Below are 9,806 nucleotides of genomic sequence, written 5' to 3'. Positions count from 1 at the left end.
CTGGTAGGAATCTGTACTTGTGGGAGAAGTCACCACAGATGATAATTTTGGAAACAATTTTGTTAAATAGCAGCTGGCCCCCCTCTGCCCACATCCTCCAGGGCAGAACATCTCTCCTGGATGGTTCAAACAGTCCTTCCAGTGTAATTCAGAACACTCCTGTACACGCTTCAGTGCAAGATTACTGCCTGCACATCTACTAAATTTCTCCGCTGGCTGCCTGCAGAGAGTAAGCAACCCAATATCTGCGAGGTCCCAGATAATCACTCTATACTACAGCAACTACCCCAGATCATCCTACTCCACAACAATGCCCCTTAAAAAAGGGGACACAAAGCAAACAACACCCAATCACACTTTTTTCCATTATTGTCTCATCTTTTTTATTTACAAAAAAATATAATTTATAAAAGAACCATGGGCACCATGTCCCACTCCTCACAAGCGTCAAAGTATTTGTAGAAAAAGGCAACATTTTGTAATTACTGGAACATGTATGCTCCCAACCCTTATATTAGCCATCAATATAGGTTTTTAAATATGAACAAATAAGGTATTGTAAAACTGCACTTTGGTTTCTTTCTTCTGCCCTGTTTAAAAGGGAGGGAGAGGGAATTAGTTATCTAAGCCTGCAGTGCTGCTGAAAGCCGATAAGCAAACTCTGCACCATAATATCAAGGAAGCCTCCTCCAGTCCTCTCAGAACCCATGGTCAATAGAATCAATCTAGCAAAGGTTCACCAGTCAGATGGAACAATCTGCCTTGAGAAATAATGTTCTCGTTGTATTGATGGAGAGTGAGAAACCAGAAATGCATTCAGAAAGGAAGTACAGAACGCAGGGGTGAGACTGCAGGAGGATGTACATTTGGTGACTCTTCAGCACAGAAGCTGTGGATGTAGACTGGGTCTCCCAAGGTGTACAGGGAAACAAGAGGAGGACCAGTAACACAGCCCTCAGAGAAGATGCTGAAGGAGAACCAGAGAATTAAAATCCAAAGGAGGAGGAGAGAGAGACAAGGATAAAGAGCAATATGTATTAGGTATAACAATTCACATTTAACAGCCCACCACCCCAACTTACTTAGGAGACCCCCTGTTCTGCCTTTCTCAGGGGCTGCAGGGACATGCCAGCCACCTCCAGGAGCAGCAGTTACCATAAGGATAATGACTCCAGCCCTGACAGGTCAGGCATTTTAGAAATCACTACTCAAAGAATTACATGTAACCATAAGAGAGAAATGGAAATTATGAAACGCACAGACCAGTCAAAAACCAAAAATAACCCTCTGTGCACGCAGTAACAGAAGTAACAACCACCCACGTGTGTGTTGGGTCGGGAGCTGAGAGGGAAAGATGGGGTGTGTTTGTGAGAATGACAGAGACGCACACTGTGTGTGAGAGGGACAGATTTGCATTGCCAAGCTCCCTCCATCCCCCTCTCCCTGTGTGGAGATAGAATACATGTGTGTCTGGGGGGCGAGACACCCTGACATAAGTACCACCCCTTTTCTGTTTCCCACACCCTGCACAGCAAGCAGGAGGCTCCCAGGGGGCAGCTCCAAGGCAAAGGGTAGGAGCAGTATGACAGAGGGTGGAAGGGCAACTGAAGTGCCAACGCTTGAAAGCTTCCTGGTCAAACTAGTCAGGATCACCTGTCAGAGGCTCCAAGATCTACTGGTAGATCCCGATCTACTGCTTGGTGACCACTGATCTAGTTCAATAGCATCGTCACCCAGCCTTCCCTAAAGTTCAGTAGAGACTCTACAGCAGGGCTACTCAACTTTGGAGACCCCGGGGGCCACAGATACTCACAGCACAGGCTGAGGGCCACAGTTTAAGTGTGGGTGAATAAACATGCAAATATATATATACAAATAGCTTCTTTCCCACTGTCAGGCATAAATACAAAGATTAAGTCTTAAACTGTGGTGCTGAACCCAAACATAGCGGCTACGTCTACACTGGCAAGATTTTGCGCAAATACTTTTAACGCAAGAGTTTTTGCGTTAAAGTATTTGCGCAAGAGAGCGTCTATACTGGCATGTACTTTTGCGCAAGAGATGTGCTTTTGCGCAAAAGCATGCGTGCCAGTGTAGATGCTCTCTTGTGCAAGAAAGCCCCGATGGCCATTTTAGCCATCAGGCTTTCTTGCGCAAGAAATTCATGTTGCCTGTCTACACTGGCCTCTTGTGCAAGAACAGTTGCACAAGAGGGCTTATTCCTGAGTGGGAGCATTATAGTTCTTGAGCAAGATCTCCCCGCCAGTGTAGACAGACAGCATGTTTTTGCACCAAAGCAGTCGCTTTGGCGCAAAATCATGCCAATGTAGACACAGCCGGCCAGTCTAAGCCAGTCAACACTTCCACAATGCCCTGGCACTGCCGGCACCTCCTCCCTGGGGACTAGAAACACCGGCACCCTGTACCCATCTGTTCCAGCCAGCCTGTCCGCTTGCGTCTTTCAATGCTCACCCCGCCTGGGAGACGCCTCGCCACTGTGAAGCGTGTTCCCAGAGGAGGTCACGTTCCAAGGATCCCACCCGTGGGCTGCGCATTGAGTCCCACGTAAACCCAAACCGCACCGTGGGCCACAAACAACTCAGCCATATGTCGAGCAGCCCTGCGCCACAGGCTCAACTCTGCAGCCTGATGGACTGCACCGTCCCACTGAGCCAACGCTGCAGTGGAGAGTTCGCGCCTCGCCTCCCCCTGAATCCCAGAAGCAGACAAGCGTGCAGCGCGTAGCTTGCATTTCACGAGCCACGCTAGGGGGCCCTCCGACTGCGCACACGTGTATCGCCACCGCCCCCTAGCGCCTGACTCCTGGCGTTGAGTTGCTTCCACCCTGCCTCTCTCAAAATGGCGTGCCCCCAGCTCTCGCGAGACTTAGCCCTATTTATAGCGCCATCTGCGCGCGGCCGCCCCTTTTCAGGCCGGCGCCCGGTAGGCGAGGAGCGCTCTCAAGATGAGGTTCGTGTCGGGGGGGGGGCGCCCTCAATCCGGTGCCATCCGCCTCCTGGGAGGCTCCGGCGGCGGGTCCGGCTGCCGCCTGAGGAAGAGGGGGGCCCGTCTGGGGCTGGGCCGGGGCGGCAGGGCCCGGGGGGGGGCTCTGCGCTGGGGGCTGGGCAGCGCTGAGAGCCCGGGGCCGAGACACGCCGGGTCCCACCTGCGCCGGGCTGCGGTGGGCTGGGGTCTCCGCGCGGAGTCACCTGGGGCCGCGGGCTGGGCGGAGCCAGCTGCTGCCGGGCCAGGGCAGACCAGGCCGCCCCTGTTGTCCGGTCCCAGGGCCTGGCCGCCTCGGGGGCGCGTCCGTGGCCGGCCTGGCTAGTAGCCCCAGTGGGAGCCGCCTCCTCGAGCGGAGCTCGCTCCTCGTGAGCCTGTAGCGCCCCCTTGGGTGCCCCAGGGCCGGGTCTTTCGCGGGGGGGTCGCACTGCTCTGTAAGGGAATAACCTGCCTGAGCTGCTTTGCTCCTGCTGGGGGGGGGGGGGTCTAGCAGCTCTGGGGGGGGCTCTAGCAGCTCTGGGGCTGGGCAACGAAATGGGCCGAGAAGACCAATAATTGTTACTGTATTGAAATGCAGAAGGGTTCACGGGTCTCTGGTGGGTGGGGGGCACCTCCACTTGAATCAGTTCCCTGGTTACACGTCTTCAACTGGTCAACCAATTAAATGGGATTGTGCATCCCTAAAACCCTGAGACGAGTATGAAGTATGGCTCTAGTGTACACTTCGCCATGGTTGCTGTTTAGTTATTTGCACTTTTCTGGGCCTGCCTATTGAACCCGAATGTCTGTTTCATTTGTCTTTGCGGCACCAGCCCCAAGTTGGTGTAATTGAGTACTCATCACTTCAGGGAACTCTTTCATTGCCCCAGAATGCTGCACACTAACTGAAGAGAGGGCTATGTAGCACTTTAAAGACTTAACAAGATGGTTTATTAGGTGATGAGCTTTCGTGGGCCAGACCCACTTCCTCAGATCAAATTGTGGAAGAAAATTGGCATGACCATATATGTCATAAATGACCATATATATACCCTTTGGTATATATGGTCATGCCAATTTTCTTCCACAATTTGATCTGAGGAAGTGGGTCTGGCCCACGAAAGCTCATCGCCTAATAAACCATCTTGTTAGTCTTTAAAGTGCTGCATAGTCCTGTCTCTTGTTTCAGCAAGACCAGACTAACACGGCTACATCTCTATTACTACTTAGCACACTAACCAGCTACCCTTGTAGGCAGAATTATAAAGGTAGTTTTAGGTGGGATGCTGCATCTGCATTCTGTCCAAAGTGGGGAATTCCTTTCAAGTGCCTGACCTGCTCTTTGTGTCTTTCAAATTCACAGCAGCAAAGTTTCCCGTGACACCCTGTATGAAGCAGTGAGGGAGGTATTGCAAGGGACTCAAGCGAAACCACGCAAGTAAGAGCTCTCCTTTTGTGCTGTGGCTAGGGTCTTTTCCCTGGTGAAAAAAAGGGGGGGTTGTGGCAGAGTATCCCTGCTCTATTAGATGTCATTACAGCTTTTCTTGTAATGATGTTCAGGGCTCAACAAATCCATTTATCTACTCGCCCGTGGTGAGTAGATTTCAGCCGGTCGCCCCGTTCACCGGCGGTCCGCGCATGCGCGGTACGGGGCTGGCGAGTGGATTTTGCCGTGGTTTGTCAAGCCCTGCTGATGTTCATCTTGTTTTACTGGCTTCTTAAATTCTCACATGGCCTGTTTCTTTTTCCATTCTTCAGGTTTGTGGAAACTGTGGAGTTGCAGATTAGTCTGAAAAACTATGATCCGCAGAAGGACAAGCGTTTCTCTGGCACCGTCAGGTTCGGCAACTTTCTGATCCCACCCAGCCTTCAGCTTGCACCCCACTCCCTCTGGGCACTTGAATGCCCATGTGATGAGCAGCACATTGACTGCTTGATACAGTGGCAGGAGGGTGCAATGCTGAACTGCCCGGGTAGTTCAGACCCCCCAAATCACCGCATGGGTGTGGCTGGACGGACCCCTACCCTGGGTCTTAAAACATGAGGGGAGGTGTGGTGAGGCTCCTGTGCTGATCCCACCGACCAATAGGAGAAGCCAGATTAGAGGCTGGTGGATGAAGAATCGCTGGTGACTGTGGTAAGATCTCATGATCATGGCTGTGCATGCCCCCTCAAGGTGTGTGGTGCTGGCAGTGTGTAGTGACAGCATGCGGTGTCATCTTCCCTTCCTGACAGGCTCAAGTCCACCCCACGCCCTAAATTCTCAGTCTGTGTGCTGGGGGACCAGCAACACTGTGATGAGGCCAAAGCAGTTGACATCCCTCACATGGATATTGAAGCTCTGAAGAAACTCAACAAGAACAAGAAGCTAGTGAAAAAGCTGGGTGAGTGGCACTGTGAAGGACTAGAGCTGCCAGTATCCCTGTAACTAACATCTCTTGGGGGGGGAGTTACTCCAAATGTGACCAGTGTGGAGTTCCCCCAGCAGCCAGGCTCCTGCTCACTGCCTAGTTTGGGAGAAGTTGGTTAAAAGTGACAGGGCAACCTAGTTCTGAAGTATGGTGGTTTGCCTGAGCATCTCTTCGTCTTGTTTGACCTTACCTATGTTGGGGATTTTAGTATCGGGTGCAGATTTTAGTCACTAGTCAGACTACACTTGGGTTTTGTGCTATTAGTCGAAATCAGTGCCCACAACACCTTGGTGTCTGCTCTGCTGTAACAGCATATTCCTTTCTGATTGATTCAGCCTCACTTTCTTTATCAGGGTCACACTTACGTAGTTACAGGGAAGGGTCTGATTTACTCCCAGGTGTTGCGGATCACATTCAGTCAGTCCTAACAGATTTATTTTGGCAAAAAGCTACTTGGTCAGATGTGCTAAAAAGCACATCTGGTAAAAAGCAGATGTGCTTTTGCATATAGGCTAAGACGCCTACCTCTCTGATATGCCAGATCAATAGTAAACTGTGATCGTACAGTTACTGGCTTATCCAGCTTCTGCTGGCAAAAAGGTGTTTCATGCCAGCTCCCTGAGCAAATGAAGCTGTTCTGGCAAAATCACTTTTTTCTAGTATAATTGCATTTATACTAGGTCATTTGGTATTAAATCCTACATAACATCACATTCCAACATGCACACTGGCAAAAGCCCTAATATAGGCTAGGCTTACCTTGTGACCTTATTCTAGAGTCTGAAGATTCTGTATATACAAAAAAGGGCCTTTGGTGTGATTGCTCTTAAAGAAACTGCTGCTAATTGGGGAGGAAATCAAGCCTTGAATCGAGAGGGGAAGAATTACAACCATGCATTAATCTTTTCCCATAGCTAAGAAGTATGACGCCTTCCTGGCTTCTGAGTCCCTGATCAAACAGATTCCTCGTATCCTGGGTCCAGGTCTGAACAAAGCTGGCAAGTTCCCCTCCCTTCTTACCCACAATGAGAACATGGTGGCCAAGATTGATGAGGTCAAGTCTACCATCAAATTTCAAATGAAGAAGGTAAACCTACCCCCCCCCCCCAAACTCCAACCTGAGAAGCCAGTTATGTGGCTTGTGGGGGATGGGATTTAATGAAGTAACTGGCTGCCTCCCATGCCATGTGGATTTCTACTTTCCAGGGCTGAACTGCAGGTATCCATCAGCTTTTCTTAAGAATATTGATAAAGCTAATGATCTAGACCGGTGTTTCTCAACCTTTTTATGAAAAGTACCCCCTTTAAAAAAAAAAGTACCCCCAGTACCTACAGTTTTCAGACACAATTTTTTTTTTCTACTATTGCAACACATTTGTTTAAACAAGTTGATCGTAGTCAGGCGGGAGATGAAATTTTTGAATGTAAAAAGTACAAAAATGATAAAGCGCTATTAAACTTAAAACAAAAATTCAGTTTTCTCCAAATTTCAGTTGTTGACGTACCCCCCCGACTTCTCTCAAGTACTCCCAAGGGTACTCGTACCACTGGTTGAGAAACACTGATCTAGATGGGTGCTTTGTCCTCCTGCCATAAGGGCAGGGGACTGGACTCAATGACCTCTCAAGGTCCCTTCCAGTTCTAGTGTTTTATGAATATCCAGTCAGTCAACTTCTGTGCATTCAGGGAATATAACTAGAGCATTCATCTTCTGATGTGAGGGGAGAATGTAACTTGTCCGTAATCGAAACTTTTTAAAAAGAGGAAAAACTGGAGGAGAGCCTGATATTCCAGAATGCTGAATGCCCTCAGTGCTCACTGAAGTGTGTGGGAGTTAAGATCATTTGACATCTTGCAGGAGGAGATGTGCACCCAATATAAGCTCCTGGCATTGCAGGCATGTAGCCCAGTTCGTTAGCCAGGAATTAGAACAGGATTCTACCAATACAGGTCAATGCTTTGTAAGCTTGGGACATGAGGATGTGTAAGAAATTAATCTGCAGTCTTGTCCTGTCTCTGACTTCGAAGAAAGTTCACTATAGGGAGCAGAATCATGCTTTAGATCAAAATAGCCCTAAATTCAAATTTACATTAACCGTCTGTTGGGGACCATAATGGTTTAAATTTGATACATTAATCCAGTTAATGAGGCTGTTTCTAAGGCTTACACACACTTTAAAGTGCTCTGCTAAATGTGGTCCAGTAGGGATGAAAACAGTTAACCTGTTAAACCCTAGCTCATTTAACATGGGCCCACTGGGATCTTGGGGTCTTGCCACTGGCCCACTGGTCCCTCTGCGGCTGGGACTGTTTTGGCAAGGGTCAGTTAACTGGTAAGCATACCAGGTCATATTTTGAATGTGTCTTCCTCTTAGGTGACTGAGCTCATTCTTTAATGCTGATCTGTCGCTGTTCTTTTTTACAAGATGCAAAATTTAAGCAGGTGGTATGGGTAGATGAGCCAGTGGGAGTATGGGGCTAGTGCTCGGGGTAGGGGCAGTACACAAAGCCCTGTGCACTCTCCCTTCACCTGGGAGCTGTGCCTGCTGCCAGCAGCTTCTGTATACAGTGCAGTCTGCAATGCAGGACAGGCAGGTAGCCTGCCTTCGCATCCCCACTGGTCACCCTGCAGCAACAATCCAGTACTGGGTTGTGACCCATCGTTTGAAAAACACCGTGGAAACCAGTTGGCAAACTTAACCTGCACTCATAAGCTTTCTAGATACTGATATGTAAATTGGAAGAGTAGTTTTTTAGATGTTGAAACACCGTTATTAAACTGAAGTTTGAATTTACATATCTTATTTACTGGGTCCTTCAAATATGAAGCATTTACAAAAGTTATTTGGAATTTCTACAGTAGGATTTACAGGTCACTGAAGAACTGGGGAATTTTAAATCACATGGGATTGTGATTCATTTAAAAACAGTTTTAAACTCAGCCCCAGAGAGGCATTCCAAAGCAAAGTTAATGTTATGTTAATTGCCTGCAAAAAGTTTTTGATGGCTGTTTAAGCTAGTGAGGGTTGGTCTGTAAAATGGCCAAATAGACTTCAGGACTCTGCACTCTAAGTTATGACCTGATTTTTAAGACATGTCCCTTTCCAGTCAAGGCAGTTCCCTGCCACAGTTATGACACAGCTTTGTGTCCCCAGGTGCTCTGTCTGGCTGTGGCTGTTGGCCATGTGAAAATGACTGAGGATGAGCTAGTCTACAACATTCATCTGGCCATCAACTTCCTGGTGTCCTTGCTGAAGAAGAACTGGCAGAATGTGCGTGCGTTGTACATCAAGAGCACCATGGGCAAGCCACAGCGCCTCTACTAGATTGGCAGTAATAAATGGTTCTAGATCACCTCGCTGCTGTCTCTTGTTTGGTGGGATGTTAGATTTCAGCTTGTCTTTTACTTAGATGCTCACAAACAGAATTAGCTTATTTTCCCTTTCAACCCAATGGGGGGAGGTAAGGTTACATTCAGCTATTTAAATACCTGGTTTTTGTAAAACTAGTCACTAGATTTCAAATGGCTCTTTAATGGCTGTATTGATACAGCAAGTTAATAGTTCCTTTACAATGAAAAGAGGCCCAAAAGCAGCCAGTTTGCCAACACCTGTGACAATAAATGCAGAAAACATCAGTGCCTAATTAAGTGCCTTTCCCAGGGTCTGGCCTGTTTAGTAGTATTACTGCTGGGTTCTGCAGTTCCAGCTTTCTTTCCCTTCAGCAGCATAGCCTTCCTGAAATGAACTCCCTGCATCAAGCTACACCTCATTTTTATAGGCCCCACATGACTCCCAGAAGCCTCTGCAAACACTAATGGTTAACTAGAGCCAGCTGGATCGCCACCTTGTTCTAACTTCCTGGTGGTAGGCCCCTATGCACAGCTGCTGGTTATAGGACTTCTTTCCACCTTACGAAAGTTTAAGCTGGCTAAGACTAAGGCTTTGAGGACTTTTGGAGAGGGGGTTAAAAGTTGGGAAATGAGGTGATAGTGGGCTGAAGAATGTTATAGGAATTGTAGGATTGGAAAGAATCTCAAGGGGTCATCCAGTCCCCTGCACTTGTGGCAGGGCCAAGAACCATGTAGTTGTAGAACATCCCTGACAGGTCTTACCTAATCTGCTCTTAAAATCTCCAATGATGAAGATTCCACAACCTCCTTAGCCAGTTTTTCAGTGGTTAACTGAACTAATGTCCAATCCAAGTATCCCTTCCTGCAATTCAAGTCCATTGTTTCTTGTTCTGGCCTGAGAGGTGTTAAGGAAGATATTTTTTTTCCTTTGTAACAATCTTAGAAACTTGAAAGCTGTTGTTATAGCCCTTCTGTCTTGTCTTTTCCAGACTCAATAAACCCCATTCTTTGTCTTCCCCCATAAGTCAGGTTTTCTAGACCTTTAATCATTTTTGTCGTTC

The 9,806-nt window shown here is 48.0% G+C and overlaps 1 protein-coding gene across 1 annotated transcript; it reads left to right on the top strand.

Moving 5' to 3' along the window:
- The first annotated feature begins 2,826 nt into the window (after window positions 1–2,826).
- On the top strand, window positions 2,827–8,747 carry RPL10A (ribosomal protein L10a). Its single transcript, XM_006115655.5, has 6 exons — window positions 2,827–2,970; window positions 4,346–4,420; window positions 4,741–4,821; window positions 5,218–5,366; window positions 6,308–6,480; window positions 8,549–8,747. Exons 1-6 carry the CDS (start codon window positions 2,966–2,968, stop codon window positions 8,717–8,719), a joined length of 654 nt encoding a protein of 217 aa, XP_006115717.1. The 5' UTR covers window positions 2,827–2,965; the 3' UTR covers window positions 8,720–8,747.
- The last annotated feature ends 1,059 nt before the right edge of the window (window positions 8,748–9,806 follow it).

The sequence above is a fragment of the Pelodiscus sinensis genome, chromosome 27 (assembly GCF_052426305.1).
Source record: "Pelodiscus sinensis isolate ZL-2025 chromosome 27, ASM5242630v1, whole genome shotgun sequence".
Lineage (NCBI taxonomy): Eukaryota > Metazoa > Chordata > Testudines > Trionychidae > Pelodiscus > Pelodiscus sinensis.
This window is presented reverse-complemented; position numbering and strand designations above follow the sequence as displayed.